At 46.0% G+C, this 24,483-nt stretch overlaps 1 protein-coding gene and 1 long non-coding RNA gene across 2 annotated transcripts in view; one reads left to right on the forward strand and one right to left on the reverse strand.

The window, feature by feature from the left end:
• Window positions 1-13,350, forward strand: part of LOC142087741 (uncharacterized) — a 28,538-nt gene extending 15,188 nt beyond the window's left edge. Inside the window, exons 2-3 of the long non-coding RNA XR_012675578.1 lie at window positions 10,122-10,248; window positions 12,434-13,350. This is a non-coding gene — a long non-coding RNA (uncharacterized LOC142087741). The remainder of the gene's footprint in view (window positions 1-10,121; window positions 10,249-12,433) is intronic.
• Window positions 1-20,232, reverse strand: part of RNF128 (ring finger protein 128) — a 29,751-nt gene extending 9,519 nt beyond the window's left edge. Inside the window, exons 1-2 of the mRNA XM_075162306.1 lie at window positions 19,775-20,232; window positions 5,104-5,351 (exon numbers count right to left, since the gene is read on the reverse strand). Coding sequence (XP_075018407.1) covers window positions 5,104-5,351; window positions 19,775-20,216 — 690 coding nt within the window. The 5' untranslated portion in view covers window positions 20,217-20,232. The remainder of the gene's footprint in view (window positions 1-5,103; window positions 5,352-19,774) is intronic.
• Between the last annotated feature and the right edge of the window lie 4,251 nt (window positions 20,233-24,483).

Genomic DNA, 24,483 nt, shown 5'->3' on the forward strand with positions numbered 1-24,483 from the left:
TAGCCTACCAGGAGATCCAGGATACTCAAGCTTGGAATGTCAAAGCATTTCGTGAAGCCAAGTTTTTCAAGCAAACATTAAATGTTAATGACGTTAAAAGTCTAAAGGCCCCAACCCAGCAACTCTAGAAAAAAAAGCTGACTAAGTTGAGGCAGGGGAAAAAAAAAAAGAATCAAGATATTACAAAACAGGTCAGGTCCCAGCTCCTATCCAGGCTCCGGCATGTTGAAGTAGAGAGGTACCTAACTGGGAAAATTAGATTTGCTGTTGCTTAGTCCTCAGTCTTCCCTAGTCCAACGCTGCCGATTTTATCTCCAACCGTTTCTGCGTAAGGGTGCCTTCCTGGCACCCTGTAAGCACAGTCATGGCAATGCAGACCGGCAAGCTCTAAGGAGGTCAGGAACTCCTGCTTTTCTCCTGTAAGCTAAGGAAGTTCTTCCCCACAGGTAGCCACTGCCATGAAAACAGTTTTGAATTGTGGAAAGTTGAGCAACTCACCTCCTCCAAAGCCATTAATTAGGTCATTTCTCAGCTGCAACATCTAATCTTTTTGAAATCAATAGAAGCGAAGACTTGAGCTTAAATTAGAAACCAGGCCACAGATAACATCACTGGCCATTTTGCATTAATAAGAAAGGTTAATACATTGAGGAACTGAATTTGCCAGTACTCCACTGACTAGAAGGCAGCAACCCACCTACCACACTTGCCTTGTTTTTCCATCTTCTTGCTCACAGACCTCACGATGCAGTAAAAGATCGCAGAGGTGAATTCAAGCCCAGAAGAAAATATGCATTCAGATAAGAACTAGCAGGCTGTAAACAGCTTAGCTAGCTGGCTCATGAGGAAAAAGCTACTCTATTTTAACTCACAGTTAGGAAAGGTGTGCTACTAAACTTTGTTTTCACTTGGACCGCAAGACAACATGACTGGCTCTTCTCAATAGTCACTCAACTTTTTAAAGAAACCCTTTGCACAGTTTTATATTACTGACTTGTATGCAATTCCTGCTCAAGCTGAGCAGGAGACAGCTGCTGCCTTCAAGAAAAGTCTGCAGTGGAAAACATGTTTAAAACCTGTATGTGATCAAGCCATCCGGAAAAAGTACCTTCACCAGAAGAAGCAAGTAGTCATACCAAGAAATACAGACACTATATTGGTAACTAGTGAAGTGTAAAGGTACTCAACAGCCTGACTGTCTATAAAACAAGAGATTGCTTCAGAAAGCACTGAAGTCTGAAGATTCTTCTCAAGCCAAAAGATAAAGAAAAGCATATTACCAATATGGTAATACCTGGAAGCTATCCAATTCAAGTAGGGGTTACTACTAGTCCCATGCATGAATGAAACACATATCTAGCCAGGCTCTTGTTTTCAAGAAGCATTTGCAGAAGAGACAAAGCATCTAGAAAATGGCCTCCCCTCTTTCTGTTCTACCCCTTGGTAAGCAAGTGGGACTTAAGCTTCATCGCCCTTTCCAGTCCAGGATAAGAGCTCTCCTGGGGCTGGGGCTCAGTCCACAAGAACAAGCCAAATATTCAGGAACCTGAACACACAAGAGAAGCTGCAGAGCATCATTACCACATATCACAATTAGCTCATTATAGCACTCTGTACAGCAATTCAAAAGTGGTTGTTTTGGTTCAAGTGGTAGACTGACACTTTAAAAGACTCCTCACACAATAGCAATATAATCCCACAGGGAAGGTCAAAAAAGCAGATACTTATAGTAACACTGGGTAAAGGGACAGAACAGCAGTTCACTTCTGAAAGAGGGAAAATTTGTAATATTTAACTATCAACACACTTTACTCTTTCCTAAAGACACCTCCCAAAAGCATGTATAACCCTTCCACATCTGTGCAACAAAGGAGACAAAACACACTCCTTTACTCCACCAAATAACAGACTGAAGTCCAGGCAATCCAAGTTTCCAAAGGGCTGAACGATGACAGGAAAGCTCCCTATGTAGCATGCAAGCTGATCCGTTGTTTGACTAATATTCAGCATTTCACGGAGCCAAAGCAGTTAAAGTCTCAAACTTTGGGTATACACTGAAAATCCAATCAGCTGGCTAACAGGGAACACTGTAGCATCACCTTTTATAGTTATCTTCACTAACAAGAACTTTCTTGTTATTCTTTGCTTATCTAATCATTGTGAGGTCAGTTTTTAGATGGCATGGTATAAAAACAATTGAGAACAATTCTGGATTGTCTTGAGTTTCACTTTTACAAAACAGTACAGTTTTACCCCCTGATAGCAGAGAAGCTTTCTTCTATTCTTATACTTTATAAAGCACTTTTTAAGGCTCCTTAATTTCAGTTCAGTTGAAATCATGTGGAACTGGCATGTCATTTATCAATGTTATTTTTCAATCTACAGTAAACCCCTTGTGCACACAGAGCACAAGATAGAAATAGTTTGTGAAGGTGCTAGCCAAGCAGACTGGATTTTCCCAGTACTGTCTACCACTGAGGCATTAATAACATTTGTAGCTTGTTGAAAGCCTGATAGCTCAGAATAGAGCTGGACTTCCACAACTGCTCTGTTAAATACCTTCAAAGGAGGAGAAGTTTTCATGTGATTTGATAAACAGTGTCTTTTGCAGACCTGTTTCTAGGGCACCCAGGTTTGTTTCACACTGAACACAGTTCTCATACTAGGGTAGATGGCAGGGAATGAAAGAGGGAATTCATCAGCAGGAGACAGCGTGCATTTCTGTCCACAGATGTCAGCAAGAAGACAGCATCAAGTTACAGATCTCCATGCCATCCCTCATGAAAGGTACTACAGAGGCAACTCCACATGACATCCAGGAGTGGCAATGCTACATCTCACAGGCAGATGACGACTTCCAATACTGCTCTTTCAACTATTCCCTTATTGTATCCTTATTCCCTTATTGTATCCTCACGCCACTTCCAGGTGTTGCATAACACATTATTATTATTATTTCAAGTATTAAACTGTTATTATCTCAAGAAAAAAAAAATTAGAATGTGCTGGGTTTGGCTGGGATAGAGTTAATTTTCTTCTACTACTAGCTAGTATGAGGCTATGTTTTGGATTTGTGCTGGAAACAGTGTTGATAACACCGGGATGTTTTCATTACTGCTGAGCAGGGCTTACACAGAGTCAAGGCCTTTTCTGCTCTTCACCCCACCCCACCAGCGAGTAGGCTGGGGGGCACAGGGAGTTGGGAGGGGACACAGCTGAGACAGCTGACCCCAACTGACCAAAGGGATATCCCATACCATATGACGTCATGCTCAGCATATATAGCTGGGGGAAGGAGGGACGTTCAGAGTGCCAGCATTTTGTCTTCCCAAGTAACCATTACATGTGATGGAGCCCTGCTTTCCTGGAGGTGGCTGAATACCTGCCTGTTGATGGGAAGGAGCGAATGAATTCCTTGTTTTGCTTTGCTTGTGTGCGCAGTTTTTGCTTTCCCTATTAAACTGTCCTTATCTCAACCCATGAGATTTCTTATTTTTATTCTTCCTATTCTCTCTGCCAACCCAGTGGGGGGAGTGAGCGAGCGGCTGTGTGGGGCTCAGTTGCCAGCTGAGGTTAAACCACGACACACCAGAACATGCAAATGGACTAAAACAAAGCACTTAGAAGGAGACCTACTCCAGAAGTTGTGGCAGACACAGCTTAGACGAGGCACAAATACAGTTTCAGCTCACTGTTACATCTCTAGTCTCAGTAAGGATATGGCCAGCTGACCATCATCCACAACATTACACTTAGACAACAGGATTTCAGAACACAAACTGGACTCAGTTAGGTTCTGTCATTACGAGAGAGAACCCAGCACTCAACTCTGGCCAATATTTGAACCCAGCATTCGACTCTGGGAATATTGCTGTCATTCACCCTACCTAGTCTCTTTGCCTGCCAAGAGCAACGATGGTTTTGCATGTTAACATTTTAAAGAAGCCAGTCCTAAAATGTTACAGAAGCCTGAAAGTGGCCTGAATTTCAACACCTGGTGCCCAACTTCCAGCTTCATCAGCTTATTTCAGAAGGATCTTGCTCAAGGGGCCTGAAATCTCCAGGACAGCAGAGAAGTTCAGTAGGGCAGGTCTTCTGCAATGGCAGAGAAGTGTGTCACTTCTTTAACTACCTAACCACCGATCCAGAGATAACTCACATACTCTGAGCCCAGCTAGAGTGAGGTGCTCGTGCTGTTGCTGTCTGTAGGAGAGGACTCTAACAACTCTTCTTTGAGAGTTCAGGTAGCTCCTGCAAGAAGCACTCCAAATACCAATGGTCTCCTCTGCCACACAGCTGTAAGGGCAAGGCTGAAGTAAGTACTCACATCTGAGCCACTCAAGTCCCCTTCCTGCTGCTGCCCATCACCTTTGGCAGATGTCATGCCAGGAGTTTATTCTCACTGTTAAGGCTTTTGCTTAAGCCCTGAAGTAGCAGGTATAAGGCAGGTCTGATCAGACCACAGACAAAGCTGTAAGCATTAGTCCTATCAGCTGATCAGATTATTGCACAGAAGAAAGTTACTTGGAAACTTAACTCAGTAGCAACTCCCTGTCTGGGGTTTAAAAATAACACAATTTAACAGTGCTTTTTTCAACTCCTAATTGAGGCTGTCACTGCAATCCTCAGAAAACTTTCAGTCAGAAAGCAGCTTTCAACAAGCAGCAGTTTCCCATGTCTACAGAAAGGCGGCCAAAGTCATGGACCGTTTTGCAGACACATTTGCAGTCGTGTCTCACATTACAGCTAGCACATAGGCAGTGCTATGTGGGAAGTGTGAGGGTCAGCTAAAAGCAGTTCAGCTCTCTCACCGCCTCCAATACATCAGCATTATGGCTGCACTGCACTTCAGGGAGTAAAATTTCTAGGAGACAAAGTTAGCTAAACACGATCAGTTGCTTTCTCCAGACAATTTACTTTTTGTTGTTTCTTTGGAAAGTTTTAAGCTGTTTAAAGATACATCTCTTAGCATTTTAAAGATCACACTCCTTCCTGTGGAATGAACAAATTCAGTAATTTTGGTGCTCAACCAGTATTTTGCCCTCAAGATCCACAGCATGGAGGTTCAGGGGTATAAGAAAGCAATGGCACACACAAACTCACCTGATTCCTGGACTGGGCCCTTGCGATCCTGAGTCTCCGAGCAGAATAAAAAATAAAGTAGCCCATGGTTGCTGCCGTGACAATGAAAAACGACACCGAGATGAAGAAGATGGAGTACTGATTCATCCAAGGACCATGCTTTTTCCCCACTTCGATAACCATAGTCACTTTCATGCCACTCTCAATCAGGTGTAAGATCTCCATGCCTTTCAGGTTGCCAATCATAATTGCAACGATTCTTTCAGCACCTGCAAAGAGAAGGGGAATCCATGCTCAGTTCCCAGGTGTTGCATAAAAGTCATCATGATATTCCAGTTCCAAGTGCTAAAGAACAGACTGGAAAGTTTCTAACTAGCATTTGCAGATTCAACATGAGCTGATGGAATAAGCATCATCTCCATGTGCTTGTTCAGCTGAAAGCTATGTCCAATTACCTATGAGCTGCATAAAAGAACCATATTTAGAATTCATCCCTCTCCATAGCACTCCTCACTCCCATACAGGACACTATTGGGGGCAATGACACGCATTGTCATTATTTTACACTCAACACTTTGGCAATTTACATTTTAATACGCCATTGGACTACACGAAGTAAAAATAAATCCTGTACAGAGTGGGGTCACTAGGGATTGCAGGATCTCCACGAGCTCAGGGATGCCTGAGCTGGTTGGTACACAGCTGGTTGCTTAGGGACCCTTCCTGTAATGGATCTGACTCCCTCTCTGCTCTGCTGCTACTTCTTAACACCTCTTTTCTAAATTTGTCAGTACTGTTGAGTACTTCCCCAGACACTGAGCAATCAAAGCCACAGATCAGCCTTTGCTTCTGTATTTTCAGAAGCAATTGAGAAATGTTTGAGTGAAATTTGGTTGTGAACTATAAATGTTATTGTGGGTTTCTGATGCAAATTCAGAGGGAAGCAAATATGGATGTATGCTTGCCTTTTAAACAGTTGGTGGCAGATGGCAAACTCCATCCAGATTTTAAAAACAGATTTCATTTACTCAGTTGAACATCATGACCAAGGGTTTTACATTTCAAGCAACTCTGGTCACCAGGTACAGACCAGAACAAAGCTGCTTTCATTTTGGTGACAAGCAGGTGCTTGAGGACCCTTAATACTATTTGCAGGAACTTCAGGCAGTCCCAATGTAACAGAGAGGCTCTCAAGAAAAAACAAAACGGAGAAAGGGAGATGAGTAAACTGTCACTGGCCTCTCTCTAAACTAAGTAACAAGAAAAGTGGATTTGAAGACTAGCTGGTCAAGATTTTAATGCATTAAACCATCAGCTGCACAACATTCATAACAGATATTGCGTGGTGAAGGAATAAAGGCTGTTACAGAAGTGCTATTTTCAGCTAACCTCCCAGCCAAACACTTTTTAATGGGGAGACCAATTTTTTTTCCTCCATTAAGAGAAACCTTATCCAACTTTGAGCTATCAAAAGAACTAGAATTGGTGTTAAACCACAAAGGCTCTCATTTGAGAAAGCGCTTATTAGTTTTCCAACTTGTTCACGTAATGCCTTTGATCCAAGATGGCTAAGCATGATGTCTAGCAACTCTCCTCAGTGTGACTAAACTCATCTTTTATTCAGAAAGCTCCTTGTAATGAGAAGTACATTACAGAGAAGAGGAAAAAAAATAAAAAAAACCCAAACACAAACAAAAAAACCCCAGGCAGACTGCGACTCCTGTCCTTTATGATGAACTAGGGCTTATACGTCAGTTATAAAATGAGCTGGAGTCAGGTGTTAGGAGCAAATAAAGAATTAAGCATGGGTCAAGATAGAAGCTTACTTTCATAAGCGTGGAAAAAAGCGTGGAAGAACAGGCTGTGACAATAAGAAAATAAAAAGCCTGCCAAAAAAAGCAAAAAAAGCCCGTTCTGCCTTATTCCCCTTCGCCTCTGCATGTCTCACTAGTCAAATATAGCTTGTGGTTATGCGCAATACAAGCCGTCATGTAGGGATTCCTGTTAATGAAATGTCACCATCAGCCTGCAAAATCACTTCAGCTACTAAGCCATCAGTTGTGAACAAGTTTTACCCTTAAAGAAAAAAAATCTGCCATTTAAGTTTCAGGCTGATCAGTTCACCAGGCTGTCATCAGATGACAGTTTTAAGTCTTTTCCTGACACTTCTTCCCCCCAGAGATTTCTCTCGCAATTTCAGCTCTGCTTTAGATAAATACATGCGAGTGGTCAGCTGGTAGCTTTGACACTGGAGCAACAAGGGCAGAGGTGAGAGAATGGTCATTTCCATCAGCACCTGTGCTACTTCGCTTCCACCCCTTGGAGCGAACCCCCAGTGACACACATCAGCATCCATCTTCAATATTTTGTAATGCAAACTCTTAGGACCAACTATTAATTTCTGAAGGCAATTACAGGTGAGCTAACCTGACATCACATGAAGTTAACCAAATGCCTTGTGCCAGCAACAGGGGAAAGGAATCCAGAAACTGCACCTAATTTCTGGCCATCAGTAGCACAGGAGTTTAGTCACTTCAGAAGCTCCTTTTGGACAGGGACTAAACAAGGCTCTGGCACCATCACAGAGGGCTGTCATGGGGGCATCACTCTTACCTGGCAGAAAATAAGGCCTCCTTCACCTGCCAAGAGGAGATTCAATGATGCCCCATTAGTCTGAAGCTAAGATAGAAGCCCAGAATCCATCTTTAGGACTACTGCTGTGCTTCTAGAATAAAACCAGCTACAATCACCCCCACCCAATGCTTCCTGAGCTGCTAGATAGGTCCCATCAAGTCAGGTACTGAAACATGTTACTGTGGCCTGGAAACCACCAACCTACACAAAGACTCCTGACAGTGCTTGGGCATCTTAGTGGAAACGAGCTATTTGAGTGGACATCTGCAGAGGTGTCTCAAGCATAGCAGCTGCCCTGAACTGTCAGCTTCCCCCCCCTCCAGACTCCAGCAAAGCAAGAGGAAAGTCAATTAGTTGTGCATGGCAAAAACCTCACAGAAACTCAAGTTCCTCACCTAGGCATCAGCTTTTGTGATTCAGGTAAAGCTTTCTGTAACAATTTTTAGGGGACATTAGAAAGTGAGATTAAGCTGCTGCCTGTTTAGCTAATAATGGGCTCATTTTTAAACCTGAAGCAAGACCTGTTTAGTTAAACATTTCCCAGCCTCTCTCCTTTCTCATCTCCTGTGAAATTGGAGAGGGAAAGTTATTCACGTCTTTAGACAAATACAATCTGTCTCTGTAGATGTGGAGTTTTGCAGAAGGTACCTCCCAAATCGTAAGGCAGCACGCTGGTCAAAATCTGAAGGATGCTGTTTTGCAGATACGGGTTGGCACAGATGAAGCACAAGAACTTAAATGGTTTGTTGGGGCGGGGGAAGAACTGGGACACAAGCACATTTGGCACACAAGGACAGTGCATGACTGCGATCAAGGTTTTACCTTCCTGTATCAGGTTTACTTAGATGCAGAGTGGAGCTGCATCTATTTATACCAATATAAATACCTATATTAAACTCTGCCCTGCAAAGACTTCACTTGTTCTGCCATTGCACTTCTGCTCCCTGCAAACATGAAGTTATAGGTTTGACAATTCAGTAGAAAAATGCAATGTGCAAGAGGTGCACAGAACTGGGAGTATTAACTTTTGCACAGTAAACACCTGCTTTTTCACACTAATTAAGGGGATTATTGTAATCCAGTGCTACTCTTGTGTGTGCTACAGATAAGTCTATTTTGAACCAAGCAAGTTGTAGATCCTGGAGAAGGGTCACCCCACAATATTTAGCAGACTGCAATGTAACCTAATCAATGCCTTAATAGCAGCCATTTTTAGTTAAAAATCACAATCTGTTCATGCATTAAAGCACATCGAGGCAAGGATTAGATCTTGGGACCAACCAAATCCCCTGCTTCAAAATAAGGTATGGCAAATTGCTTACCTGATTCAGATTAAGTATACCGAATGTACAGGATAACCAGAACTCAGCTCTTTGAGCCATTGCATATGACTAAATCCCAGACGAGTAGGTCCTTATGTGCCATTGCCAAGTATGGTGGGACTCCATGGCATACCTCAAGGCAACACTTGCATTGCAGATCCATGCTAGCGCACAGTGTTGATGCCTCCATGGTCTCCGTATCTTGCACGGCTATCATCATAAACTCTCTCCCCAGAGAAGCAGCTCAGAAGAGCTGCCACAGTGTGTTCAGGGTGAACAAAGCTGCAAGCCAATTCCCACAGGAGGTGGGATTTTCAGACTTGCCTGATCTTTTTTCCTTCCTCCCCCATGCAAGTAAAGGAATGAGAAGCCCTAGCAACTTAGAGGAACGATCTCCTTCCCAGGCATATTACAATTACAACTTCTAGAAACACTACAAGTAGGTTTCTCTGGGTGTTACAGTGAAATTTCTTCTTTTTTTTTTTTTTAAATGAAAAGGGAACTGGGTTTCCATAGATATTGAGTATTAATATTCAGTAATGAGCATTCCTTTCTCACTTCTCTGTTGGGACCTGTTGAAGTTGTCCACCCTCTCAGGTAGTTACAGTACAGCTTCCAGGTGGTCTGGAGTTCACAAAGTGTCAAGGAGATTCAGAGATTAAGGAATGCACCGGGTTTTGCAGTAATTAGAGGCTACATCACTGCAGGCTTTCTGCCCAACCCCCAAAACTCACTACTGTTAAAGCCTTTCTATAACACAGAAAGAGAAAATAAAACTTTAGAAGGGAGCTACACTAGCACTCCAGGTGGAATAAATACAGTAGAGTAAGACTTAAAAGCCCAGACACCACAGCCACAGCATGCAGACTTACAGGAAAGTTCTGCCCATAAGAGACTCTGCGATGGTGACGCTGAGCTTGCTTGTGGTCTTGACTTGAAGTCTGTGGTACTGGGGAGCATGGGCAGGCCCCATCAGCCCCCCAGGAGCACAGCCGCTAGCTATGTGTAAATGTAACAGGCAGATTTCCTCACCTGGGATGAAAGTTGAATGCTACCTTAACCATAATTAAAATTTATCCCTAGTGTCCTGCATCTCCAGCCTTGCAGTCGAGCCACTCAGTGCATGAGAGCATCAGAACAAGAACATGGCACTGCCTAAGCTTCACCCATTGCTGCTTTCACAGCAACTATTCCTTCTGAGACAGCCCTGGTAAGTAAATCTTCCCTGAGGAGAGCAGGGTGTTGCTACAGCAGTGTGTTTTCCAGGGTAAAATCCTGCCTCCTGGATGCTCTGGTGCTGGCTCCTACAAGTTGAAACCACTCTACATGCAGCAGCCAGCTCAAGAGGAGGAAATGGGCCTTTTTGTGCATGCTGCTCCTCCTCAGAGCTCCAACCAGTCTGAAGTCAAACTTTGCTGTTGTACTTTCAGATCTTTGCCTTTTCTTCCAGATATTAGAAAAAAGAAAACTTTGCCCCTGTGTTAATTTAATGTAGCTTTTGCGTTGTGTATTTCACAAAACTGAAGCACAACCTAGAAAAGGGAAGAAATAGAGCACCTCCAGTAATTTAAATCTCTGCTATGTTAGCAAAACCCCCTCAAGTTATGAAGGTCATATTTAAGTTCCCCAGCTCATTAACTGCCAGAAAACAAGTTTAGTTTTAAGGAAACCTCTTTCAGCATTTGAATTTAAGGAATCTTTATTGTAATACCACGTTTCTTATTCACTGCTTGAGTTTCATAACCAAGAAAACCAACTGGCTCAGACTGCTAACCACAACACCAGCTTTACAACTGTAGGCTATTTTCTGGTGCAGCCCATTTTAAGATCTAATATATTAGTACCTAACAGAAAACATCATGTGCCTTCAAAACTTAAGCAAAAAATTCCGTTACGAAACTTGCCATCTTTATACACTTTCCTCTCCTCTACTACGCTACCCCACCTAACACCACAGAGAACATGAATTCAATCTAAGAGAAGTATTTAACATTTTCTCTGTACAATACAGAGGTGACATTAACAAACACCATGTATGTTTCTTCCAATTCTTGTGAGGCCCTGGCAAAGGTTTTTGCAGTGAATAATTAACTTCCAGCTGTTTGACAGCTCTGCATGTCATGGAAGCCAACTCAAGAACTCCAGCTCCAAGTCAGCTCCTCTAGCCTTACTTGAAATTGGTTTCTCAGCTCATTCAAGCACTGGAACTGTTTTGCATTGTTTAAATTTGCTTTAAACCAACCAGTTTCAGTTAAGTCATGAAAGACCCTTTCATTTCAGTTTAAAGGCCTTAGTGTAACCTGGGGAAAATTCTATAGATCTTTATTTTCTCAGATAGCAAAAGCCAAACCCCTGTAATGTCTCTATCACCGTTTACAGGCTGTAAAACAGCTTGATGGGACCCTTTCCCCTTTGGGATTGGACCTAGCCACAACATAATTTGGTGAAAACATTTGAGGAAGGCGATAGTTTTGCAGGCGTATTTGAGAAAGAAGGTATAAAACATAAGTAGGCAAGTTATTTCAGAACAAGGAAAAAGCTAGCGTGCCGCACACAAGCTCCAACATTTCAGATTCCGTAATTTTTTCCCCCCCTTTCTGAAAGTTCAAAGTTTTGCATCATCTTTAAGCAGGGTGAAATTAAGCACCCAGAGTTTTGCCAGTATTATTTCACTTTGTCCAGAGCGCGCCTTGTGCAACCAACGCATCTGCCGTGGCACCGCCGCGGCTTCCTCTCCCCCGAAACCAGCACAGCTCACCCCACGGCTTGCTGAACGCTTCACTCGGGTTTAGCTGCAAACAGTCCTTGGTCTTGGTGGTATCAACAATATTTTAACTTAATACCCAACCAACACTAAATTTTCCTTAGGATTCTACTGGGCTTTTAATATTGAAGAGAAACAGTTTCACAGAAGTCACTGGAAGGGGAAGGAAAGGAAACAGTACAGTAATTCTATCTGAAAGTTAAACATTGTCTTTCCCAGTGTAGAAGGGATTTTCTGCCAGGCTAGCTATGACTAGCTGATTGGAAATTCTTTAATATCACAGTGGTAGAGTGAGTCCAGGTAAACTAAGAATTTTATTTTTTTAAAAAAGAAGGATCACCTTTTTTTGTTTTACAAAGGAATTAAACAGCAATTCAGCAGACAACCAATGAACTGTTTTCTCTGAATGCTTTAAGAGGACTGAGAAATGAAGGATGCAATTATTAACAGATTAAAGGCTGCAAGGCATTCTGCTACAGCTGAGTAAGTTCTGCCAGAGAACTACTACAGGATGAAGGATTTTATTTTTAAAGATCTTGCATGATCTTGCAGAGACGTCTTCAAAGAATGCAGTCACACGAGAACTGCTCAAAGTACCACAGCAATAACCCATTACACCCCCTTTCTGCAGCTATAGAAAGCCCCAGCTGACCACCATGTAAGGCACATGCTCAGAAATAGCAGAATGGAAGAAATTACTTTTGATTTTGATTGCTTCACATGCAAAAAGAAGAGCAAAAAGCAGACTTTAGAGTTTGAATTCTCAAGGAAAGGATAGGCTCTCCTTAACCACAGCAGAATCACTATCTGAAGACTCTTTAGGAAGATGAAATACAAACCCTGGCCTTCACCAGATGGTGGCTGGATCTTTGCTTTTATCTATGCGATACGGTGCTTGCAGCACAGAAGATCAGCACTAGCTGTGCCTTCAACCTTAGTCAAAGCAGCTAGTAGTATTCCCCTGGCATCCCTCCAACCCCCAACATCAGCAAAAAGGCATTAGGAGATCAAGCCATCTCCTGTACTTTAACATGAAAGACCCCGTCAGTTGACTCTCCAACAATTTCCTACCAGATTAGCACACCTGGCTCTTTAGGCATGTAAGAATAATATTTAATATACTGTCTTTCAGGTTTAAAAAAAAAAAGTAAGACATAACATTTTGAATATTGCCTATCTCACTGTATTTAAATAGTAAGAAACAGGGGATTTCTGGTGGTTATCGAACAGGCTGGTACAAGTTTACTGTTATCTGTTACAGTAGAAGGGAAAATATATTAACGGCGTACACAGACTGAGCCGATATTACGGACATGATGTAATTCACCTCAGATGAGAGGCCAGCGCTGCGCACAAAAGCCATTGTGTCTCGGCAACACGCTACGGACGCGAGGGCTATACCCGGCCTCAGAGAAGTACTATGAAACCGGATGCCTGCACACTAGCTCTGCTCTCATCAGTGGTACAACGTTGACAAAAAAAAAGTAATGACTGCTCTCATCCACATGCACGAGGCCAAGTCTTATCAGGAATGCAGATCTGACCAAGCAGCACGAGGCCAAGTCTTATCAGGAATGCAGATCTGACCGAGCAGCAACCTATCCCAGCACTCATCCTCCATCGAAGACCCTGTCAGAGGAAACATCATCCTCACGCCTTTATTGCCCTGCGATAAGCTCTCCCCTTTGCAAGAGGGGAGGGTGACTGAACTCATAGTTCCAGGACCAATTTAAGCCTGGATAAGTTGATATGTAGGTAGGCTTATCCCTCCCCCTTCTCCTGCTCTGCATGCTTTCCACCCCAAACATTACCTGGCACCAAGATAAAAGAATTCCTCACTTCTGCAAAATACTTTGCAGTTATTTAAAGCACCAGCCCCTTATGACCCCAGCTTTTTGACGGAACGGTCTTCTTGCTCACACTGTCACCTAAGCTTAGTGAAATCAGCTTGCTTTCAGCTTGCTTTACTTGGCATCTGGCGCTATGTCTGATCTCTTCCTCCTCAACGTACAAGTCTTTCAAACTACAGAGGTAAACATTCAACGGCAAGACACTTGAGAAAGTTGCAAAAATTGGCAGGAGTACTCAGGAGTAGGAAGCAATAGCCAGAGCTTCAAAAAGAAAATTTAAAAAAAGGGGGGGAGGGGGGAGGAGCATTACAGAAAAATTTAAAGATGAGAGAGGGCCTTAGAAGATCCTCAGCATGGTGAGGACAGAAGAGCAGGAAGAAGAGAAGCCTATTTTGGAGAATTCATGCCCACAGCATGGAAACACATACCACCATACGCTCCTCACCAACACTACGTTTATTCATGGGACTACACTGCTCGGGAACTACCACCCATGTTTGTCTAGGGAGACTCTTTGGTGAGGTTGGCCTCCAGGTCAGTCACCCAACAGTTACTGTGGATAAGGAAGACTTCCACACTAGGAAGTGTGGGGAAACTTTTACCAAACAGACTGGGTGTCTAAAGGAGCACATCAAGACCAAATGTAGTTTTACATGACATGAGTTTCCATGGGTCCCCAGGGAATACTGGAGGTGGAAACCAACCTGCACTCTATTTAAATAGCGTTAAAAGTTATTATTTGCCAAGTGAACCCAACAATTACCAGCCTTTTTTCTCCCCCCACCCCCACTCCACCCCTTCTGAGCCTTTAAGACTTATGTAGATGCTGCCAGGCCCTAAATCTTAGAACCTTTAGAACACAAAAACATCCTTTAAAACAGCAGCCAAGACAGTGCGCTTATTAAGGGCACCGAGATGAATGAGATCTGCAGGACAGCTCTCTTCACATGCTGTTGGTCAGTGGCACTTTCAAGAGTAAAGTATCATCTTTCAATCTAGCAAACAGCATCTAAAACCCTCTGGAGACTCAGCGATCAACATTCCCTAATGAAAATTCTTCGGTGAATTTACTCAACAGCTTTCAGCAGTTTTGATTTAGTAAATACACTGCTCACCCTCTTCAAATGAGATTGAGCTCACAGCTAATATCCCTTGCTCTCAACATACTGGTAGCAGCTAAGTGCTCACTGGAAACAAGTAAGTTTGAGAAAGCTAATGATAAAATAGTGTAAGTCAGCACGGTGTAAACCAGAAGGCATCTGTCTGCAGAAAGGCGACGGGTCACATTTGATACAGTGGGGAACAGTGCTGAGCCCGACCGCTGTTTGCTCACTGGCACATTCAAGACTGCAGGCAAACAAGCACCGTCATTGTTTTAGGGCCGTATGTCCCACACAATGAAGCCTCTGCTATCACACCTTCACTCAGGATTTTAATTCATCCTTTCACATTTCAGCAGCCCAGTAAACCCAAAGAGCAAGGGCACTTCACAGTCCTATTCCAGGCTATTTAAGGGTTGGTGCCTACCCTGCAGTTTTCCATGGCACAGAGGTACCTAAATTAGGCCAAAAAGAGCAAGGGCAGGGATCAGAAGTTGCCAGTAGCATCAATTAGTCCATCCTGCTTCTCATATTTGCTCTCAGACCTCTGTGCTGTGGGCAACCCCAACTCACTATCGCACCCCCACCATACCCTGCAGGTGGGAGATCAGGGCCATCAGCCAGACTCCATGTACCACACTCCGTTATCTGAATGCCACTATAGCTGTGACGTTAATTTACTCTAAACCAGGCAGCCAGGAGAACTGAATTGAGCACATAAAGACAAAGTTGCAGCACATACACATCAAATAGCTATTCTCAGATTCAAAGCGCTACAAACTCCAGGCACTACAGACTGCGAATATGATCCAGGCACAGTGGATCCTTCTCAAGTTCCTTCTCAATAACGAATTGCTGGTAGGAAGGGCTAAATAATCTGCAGAGCCTGACCTGGCTGTGGCCAGGGAACATGGGAGGGCAAGTGTCATTCATTAGACCTTGCATCCTCATTCTGCACCTCGGATGTGCTCAGCGCAAGCCTTCACTCACTGCGAAGTGAACAAATGTGTATTTGTTTACACAACATTTACAAAGCATCAGCACATCCTGCTTTGGGATTACTGTTCTGTCTCAATCTTTAACAGGAACGGTTTTACAGGTCACATCAGCCTTTTAATATCATGGCAAAGTTTTAGCTTGTTTCTAAAGATCATGTCTCACACAAAGTTGGAGCAGAGCACAATTATACACTTTTGCCATACACTATTTCCTCTAAGCGTATGGAGATTAGCCTTCACCTCAGTGAAATTCCTGCAGAACAAGTTAAGCGGCGGTGCTACATATTTAACCTTTCCTTCTCCTTTCACCCATTGATGCAAGTTTACACTTGAACCAGATCTTGTTAGCCTGAGACACGCTGTTACTGTTTTAGCCAGAATTATTTAGCTGTGTTCCCCCAGCATAAGCCTTCTGCAGATCAGGTGATGTGCTTCTCAAGGCTAGAGTTACACAACACGAGAGAAACCAAACAAAATTATCACAATAGCTTTCTAACCTGCAAAGAATCCTTCTTTACCCGCTGCAGGGAAATAGTTAACACCAAAGAACACTTTCCGTGGTTACCACCATACCCTGACACCAAAGCCACCTAACAGCCCGGTTCTATCTTAAGTCAAGGTCCACCTTTAAAACAAACCAACCCTTGTCGTGCACGATTTCCCCACATACTGCTGGTTTTCTCCAGTCAAATGTCTTTTTCAGAAGGTCAATATAGATTGCACACAGAACTGTACTTTGAAACCCTGCTCAGCCTGCCACAGAGCGGTACCATCTTCTTAAAATGAGCAAAATTAAAACGCAAGTTTGCTAATTGATATGGTTTTGTGCTTATAAGTACAAAGTAAATATTACTTTGGACTCCATTAAATCCTTGACATGCTGTGTGTTAGAGAGGATTAGGCAGGATTTGATCATATCTGATTTGGCTACTTATTGCATTGTGTTGTTTTTATTGCTAGAGTGGTTTGGTTTTTTTGGTTTTGTTTGGGTGGTTTTTTTCTTTGTTTTGGGGGGTTGGGGTTTGTTTTGGATTTTGTTTGTTTGGTTTTTTTAAGTTGGCACACCAAAAAATTTCCACACAGAGCACTGATATAAGCAATAAAGAATTCATCAGACTAAACATGATGATTATAAGAAAAGAAGTCTCTGGAAGCAGACCAGGACAAACACTGCTGTCAAGTACAGGCACATTTAAGTCTAAAGAAGAAAGTTGCTTCAAAAGCCCAGTTTGACAGCCCCAGAAAAAGGCACACTGTACTTTTAGATAAGCTTCTGTTAATAACTTTGTGTTCTATTGCTACCAAAGTTCTGCAGAGAAAAGCAGGTTGTGCCACGCATTTTATCAAAGCCCACCCACAGGGATCTTCCTTCTCTGCCAGGCCGATGACAGCTCCCATGCCCCGCTGCGGAGAGGAGAGCCCTCGGCACCGCTGCAGCGCTCGCAGGAGGAGCTGCTACCCCAGGCACGTCGGGAGGTGGGAAAGCCCTGAGGCTTAGATCCCCCTCGCCCCAGCAAAGCCACCTCCTGCTGCTTCCCACTGCCTCAGCTTGGAGGAAGTGCTCGGCCCTGTTTAGTTTCACTTGACAGCATATGATGGCCCAGTTAAAGCAGAAATGAAGCCAATTAGGAAACCCAGATTGTGAAGTCACCGTTAGCACAGCTACAGCCATTACAGCAACGGCGGGAGTTGTAGTTGCACAAAAACTGTTCTTTAATGAGCAGGGCTACCTTCACTACTGTCTCCAGAAGAGTTAGAGCATCCAGTGCCACCACTGGAAGCCAGAAAAGGAAACCCATCCCAAAGCACAGTTCAGCAAAGGGCAATAAGACCAGCTCTTAGCTCTTCAGTTTGAGTTCAACCTACAACACTACGCCACATCAGCGTTACACACGGAATACCCTGCACTTGGCAAAACGAATGAGGCCGATTACTTGTAGCTTGCTTCCTCTGGGCCATGCTGTGTTGAAAGCCTGCAATGTTTGTCAGCGTTGGCTCCCAGCAGGGGCACAGGGCAGGGGTGGCCCAAGCCCAGCGTGCCACCAAAGCCCCGTGAGCAGAAGGAAGAGCATCGGTGTGGGAAGAGGTGAGAACCACAACTCACGGATAACCGCGACAATATAAAAAGATAACTCAAGTCCAGAGAGGAAGAAAAGGGAGGGTGGAAGGGGAGAGAAAGTGAGGGACTAAAACAATGGCAAGGAATAAAAGCAACAGCAGCAACAAGCTCAGCCCAGTAATTGTGCTAGGACATGGCAAGGAGGAGTCACGCAGATGAAATAAGCGGTTTGACAGAAGCCGTCCTCTCCAAGAAGTCCCTGTCCTGTTTGTCTGCAGTTCAGCTGGGAAGTTTCAACATGCCCTCGAGCCCACAAGCCATCATGCAGGATAATCAGGACAGCTAGAGCCACTCTGACATAAATCCCTCAGCAGAAAGCTTAGAGACAGCATGGGAAAGGAGGGAGCTCCTCTTGGAGCAGACCCTGCAGAGAGCAGATGGCTTATTTCAGGAGGCAGCTCCTAGCAAGATTAAGATGCTGTAGGTCTCCCGGCGGCCAGGGTGGAGGAGGGGGCAGGAGCACATATACCTTCCCCTCAAGAACAGGTTCAGCAGTGACCTACCCAGGTCAGCAGTGCCAAAGGAGCAGCAGGATTAGGCAGGCACACAGTGAACAGGGCTCAGGGCAGGGATGCTACTGTTAGTTCAGCAGGAGGAACTTGCCCAGCGATAGCCAGATCTCAATAGCATTTGCCAGGAGGTGATTTACATAAGAAAGCTCTGCCTCAGAAAGGCCAGAGCCCATCCAGATTGTATGTTTTAATTCTCAAAGCAGAGTCCAGACAGTCATACAGCTCATTAAGATTGCATTCAACAAACCTCCAGAGGCAGCTACTGTTTCCTTGTCTCACCAGAGCACTTACCTCCACTGCTGACAGAAATCCTCTCCACCCCTTGTCAGAGGGGTGCTGCAAGGATATAATTATTTTTCAAACCAGTCAAAGCTTTAAGACTCACTATTCATTTTCACTGTTGTATTTCTCTCCAGAAGATGTGGCTTCCCAAAGCCGTGCCACTGAGCAGAATACCAACGCACCCGTGAGGTGCGTGCACATCAATCCAACGGCCGAGGGCTGGACAGAGCCACCAAAGGCAGCTCACCCTGCCCCACCGCAGACGGGGCACCCGCTCGTGCTGTCACCAGGAGGCAGTTACACAGCTTTCAGCCCAGGGCTGTTCCTTAGGAAACACTAGCCTGAAATACAGCCAAATTGCATTCTTCATTTGAAAGATGGGCAGTTCGGGGGAAAAGAAAAAAACACTGCTGGCAAGTAGGAGGCTTTCTATAGTGAGAGAAGACAGGCTCTGTCATCAGCCTCTGCAAAATGGAAACAACCTTTAAAGGGGTTTAGCCATTTGCATTGGAAGGGGCATTTTGCTGGTGAAAAGTTACCTATGGAAGAGTCTCATACTCTGCCTATTTCTGAGCTGGTTAGTGTGCAGGACGTGGGGAAAAACTGTGCCTGAGTGTGGAAACCCTGCCTATTTCAGGGCCCAAATCTACTCCATAGACTTCACAGGCTTTAAAAAACCCAGCATCCATCAGCCCTGGGCAGCTACCTGGTCCTGCTAGGAACCCAAACAAACTGGAGACGCTATTCCCACCTTCACCCCACACACACCTGCAGCCAGTGCCCAGCCCACCCAGGCCAGAAAGCTCAGGCAGCCGCCTGCTCGCCCTCAGCCCACAATAGCAGCCTCAGCTATCAGACATCGTTACTCATTAATCAGAGAAAAATCAACAACAGCAGCGCCTTGAACAGGACCGGCTAGTCCAGGCAGAAACTCTTCTTGTGCAGGAGAGTCAGAAAGAAATTCCCGCCTCTTACTGAGCTCTTACTTGGGTTACCCCAAGCCGTGCCCTGTCCTCGCACCCTACCGAGGAGCGGGAAGGGGCAGCTCCCGGCGCCGGGGCCCTTCTCTTCCCGAGGCTCCCCCCCTCCCAGCACGCCGGCGGCGGCTCACCGTGGTGGGACATGGGCAGCACGTCGTTGCCGGTGCCGCGGTAGTTGTAGATGACGGCGGCGGCGGCGCCGCGCTCCGTGGCCACACGGATCTTGTCGGCGAAGGAGCAGCCGCCGCCGCGCTGGATGAGGGCGAGCCAGCTCGGGGAGCCGCCGCCGGGCGCCGGGGCCCCGCTGAAGTTGGTGCGGGCGCTGCAGGCGTTGAAGGAGTCGCGGCCGTCGGGCAGCACCAGCACCCCCGCGGCCGCCTGCAGCGGCGAGTCCTGCCCGTACAGGCCGCTCTCGCTCGCCTCCCAGCCGCTCCGGTTGTGGTCCCCGCCGTCCTCCCACGACACGTTCAGCCAGGCGGTCCACACCGCCATCGCCGCCGCTCCACGGGGACCCGGCGGCGGGGCGGCGCACAACAGCGCGGCCAGCGCCAGCAGTGCGGCCCCCAACGACATCCCGGCACGGCCCGGCCCCGCCGCCGCCGCCGCCGCCTAAAATCGCGCGGCCCCGCCGCCGCCACCGCCCACGGGGGAGGAGCGGGGCCGCCCCCGCCGCGGCACGCCCCCCCCCCCGCCCGCCCGCCGCGGGAGCCCCGCCGGGAGTCCCCGGCCCCGCCGCACCCCCCCGCAGCCGGCGCCGGAGCGGGGACCCCGCGGGGGGTGCCGAGCGCTGCAGCCACGGGGGTCCCGACGGCGGGGGCGGGGGGCGGCACCGAGGGGTCCCCCTCGCCGGGTCGCCTCCCAGGGCAGTGGGTCACCACCCTAGGTTGCTTCCCCGGCGGGATGCGGTGGGTCGCCCAGCCGGATCACCTCTCAGAAGTGGTTCCTCCTGACATCACCTCTCAGGGGCGATGGGTGACCCCCGGGATCACTCCCAGGAAGGGTGGATCACCCCCCTCCATCACCTCCCATCGCAGTGGGTGACCCCCGGGATCACTCCCAGGAAGGGTGGATCACCCCCCTCCATCACCTCCCATCGCAGTGGGTGACCCTCCTCCAGACAGCCTCCCCCGCAGTCTACCCCAGTGCTGGCAGCGGACAGAGCACCGGGGGTCCCAGGGGCCCTGGTGAGGACCCCCTGAAGGGGCCGACCCCACAGCAGCCCCGAAGCACAGCAGCACCAGCACCCAGCCCGCTTCACACCGTTGAGTTAATATTTGCTCAGCAACATGCGGTATCAGTCCCGCCTGAAATTGGTTTATAGAGTACTAGGTTAGCTGTGTTAACTCACTGTCCATTGTTCTCTGTGTCATTAGACACACACTATAAACCTGCCGCTTGAACCAAAAACAGCTTTTTCTATTTATGTATTAGTTGTGTTTGCATAGCTAAGTATTCTTTGATCTATGTAAGTCGCAATGAAAAGTCACGTTTCTTCAGGGCCCTGCAGTTACTTTTTGGGCAGCCAGTTTGCATTCAAAAGTCCCTTGCTCCGGCGCATACACATTTTTGCGAGGTTGTCCCGCGTCAGGCAGTGCGGTCAGAGCGCTTGCAGAATTGCTGCAAACAGGAGCGTGACATGCTGTAGAGCCCCGCCAGGGAATTTGAGGCAAGAAAGGAAGATAACAGGAAAAACAAGAACATTTTGAGCTCCTCTTCTCCACAGAGCCACTCTTCTGATTGAGGAGCCTTGCTCGTGTCGCCTGCTCTGCAGGAATTGTCCCCAGCACCGGGAGCCACTCAAACACAGCTCCAAATGGCCACGTGTCACTACGCGCAGGCTGAGTCTCTGGGTGGGAGCCCATCATTTAGAAAGGATTATTCCTGTGCAGTGATTACATGGCATAAGATCAGCTGCCGCCTATGCAGCCGCCAACAAAATTAGTGTCAACACGGAGTTAAACCCTTTCTGATACGAGTCGGCACCGCTTAGTTTTTAACACAGGCTTTTGGCTGATTCTGAATCCATGTGGCTGATAACCGATAACTCGGCGTCGATCTATGGCGCACATAGATCCTTCACTTGCGCCTGTGCTAAATGCAGGACCACCAGCGTTATGCAGTCAAACCCGACTCGGGTTTGAATGACTACCTGGGCTGGGGCTTCAAAACCGACCCGCACCACCAGTGTCCACCCCTGCCAGTACGGTTCTTGTAGCTCAGTAGCACAGGGAGATCAGTGTTTGGTTTCGCTGCTGAGATAGAGCAGGTAATGAAGAGCAGATGCAGAGCAGGTAATGAAGAGCAGATAAAGCAATTTGCTAAAGAGCAATATTGCTAAACACGCAAAGCTTTCAAAGTGAACCATTTTGTCCTAATCTAAATGAACCTCTCATTTTCTCATTCCACATCTACGCAGACAGCTTATTGCAACAGTAACATCTCTGGCTATAATAAGAAGTATATCTGTAAGCAATCAGAGAGATGTGGTTTTGTTTTGAAACCTGTTCCATGTAGGTGCAGGGAACAACTTAACAACACTCTGAAAATATAACCAAGCTTTATGCAATGGACAGCAGCCAAACCGCTCAGCTTCAGATGCCTCCAAAGCTTTAAGGATGTTTAGCTCTGGCATTTTCACCGAGACAAAGTTGGACCAAAGACAAAGATTGGCACCTCCTCCGGCTACAAAACTTCTATAGTTCTGGGGATTTTGAGACTTAGCCACAGTCTCTTACGCTTCCATACATTACAGTTTGTAACATGATTATGGTAAAGCGACAGCATGGGTGCAGATGTTGCAGCTGCAGGGGAGCAGACCTGCAGGGCGTCATGGCAGCTCTGTGCTGGGGCACAGCTACTCACCAGCTCCAGCCTGGCTTCGGGTGGTAGTAACCAACTTCCCTGCTCTTCGGCGGCTGTTGGGAAATGTGCACGCTGTCCAGGCTACTGCCTGGTGGCAAAATGTCCACAACGCATTTGGTAATCTCACCAAAATGAACGCGGAGCCTAAACTTGAACTCACCGTGCAGTGCAGAGCACGATAACAAGAAACAAACTTGCTCTAAATGTGATTGCGGACATCTCGCTGCCATGGCATTATTTTGGTACCAAGTTTCTGACTCCTTGCTCAGGCAACTTTTCCACTCGCTTGAAGATAACCGAGTAAGCCAATGGCAGGCACGAACAGAAAGCTTGTTCACCGTGGTTGAGGAATTTCTCGGGCTAGCAAAGCAAAGGAAGTCAAGAGTTTGTATTGGGGCAAAAAAGTGGACACTTGTCCTGACGGTGGTCAGTCCTTCCGAGTAAACACTGGAAGACACCAGCCTTGCTTGGCTTGGCAGGGGAGCCGCTTGCAAGAGGCCAACGGTCCCTGTGCATCCCGGCACCGTTAGCGGCTCCTCCGGGCCAGCACAACTGAGAGGAGCTGGGCGAGGGGGCTGGGACAGTGTCAGAGCGCAGAGCAGTGTTAAAACGATATGTCTTTAAAACAGCATGCCCAATCATACCTATTTTAAGCTGCCTGTCTCACATTGAGAACTTTCTGGGCTCTCATTCATTAAATCTTTTTCGAGAATGATAATTAATAAACAGATCTGCAGCCTTACTGAAGTGTATCCTTTACTCGTGTTTGCAAACTATGGTTTGTCTGATGGTTTTCAGCTCAGTTACCTGTAACTCACAGCAGAAAAGGTACCTATTCAGTAGCAATTAAAAATAGCCACTGCTACCAGGAAGCTTGGAAGGACCAGGCGAGAGGAGGGCCGATAGGTGGTTGGTGGGGTTTTTTTCCCCGTTACATAAAAAGCTGATATTTTATAGTTTGGAGAAAGCACATTTTGTTTTGGAGAAAGAGGCCAGACCTTGTAGGGGCTGTGACGTAGTACAACATATTAACAAGTAATGCAGCTTACTTCTGCTACATTTGCTTGCGAGAGCTTTCTAAAAGTTTCTGAAATTAAAAGCACTGCAGCCCTTGATGACTACAGATGTGAGAATGATAGCGTAAACAGCGTTAATGGGCTCCCACAAAGTCAGAAGCAGAATTACATCTAAAATAGGTACAGCATGAAGGCATTTCTGGCACAGATCTGATTTTTTTTAACCTTAAAAGATTTTTATTATTTAAAAACTTATGCTTTGTAATTTTGCTTTTCATTTTTTTCCCCATGGCTACTGGTGGAGGCTCTGAGAAGTTCAGAAATTAGGGCATGACTTTCAGGTAAACAAAGTGAAATCCTGGGAATGCTGTCACTGCCTTCTACAGAGATGGACCCTATCATTACCTGGAGCTTTATCTTATTTGAGTAAATATTTAAACATCTTTTTTCAAGATAAAAAATAATGTGTATGCTAAATATTTCTTTTTAATGTCAAGCCAGATCACTCAGGGCATCTTGCTGATGAGAGACCTGTACGTTCATGTCCTTCAAAACTGCATTTGTTTCTTATTCAGGTACCCAGCTCTGGATCTCTCTCTTTGGAGGAAAGCGCCCAAGGACACAAGAAATCTCTTTTAGGGCAAAGCATTACCGGAGCCAGCACTGAACCCTCCGAGCGCTGCGTGTAGATCTGAACCGTGTCTCTGGGCCTTCTCCACTGAACAACAATGTGGAAAGGAGAAGCACTTATAAAAATGGAAAAAGCAATCGAAAGGAGCGCCCTAAAATGAAACCCAGGACTGAACGTCATGGGACAAAAAATCCATGGACAAATGTTACACTGAATCACAAGGTAAAGACAACTGACGTTGCATTTCCTTATCCAAAACCAGCTCATGTCCCTGACCAGCAACGGCAGGGGCTTGGCCAGGTGACTTGCTCCAGAGTAGGCAACAGTGTGG

The sequence above is a fragment of the Calonectris borealis genome, chromosome 13 (assembly GCF_964195595.1).
Source record: "Calonectris borealis chromosome 13, bCalBor7.hap1.2, whole genome shotgun sequence".
NCBI classification, from domain to species: Eukaryota; Metazoa; Chordata; class Aves; order Procellariiformes; family Procellariidae; genus Calonectris; species Calonectris borealis.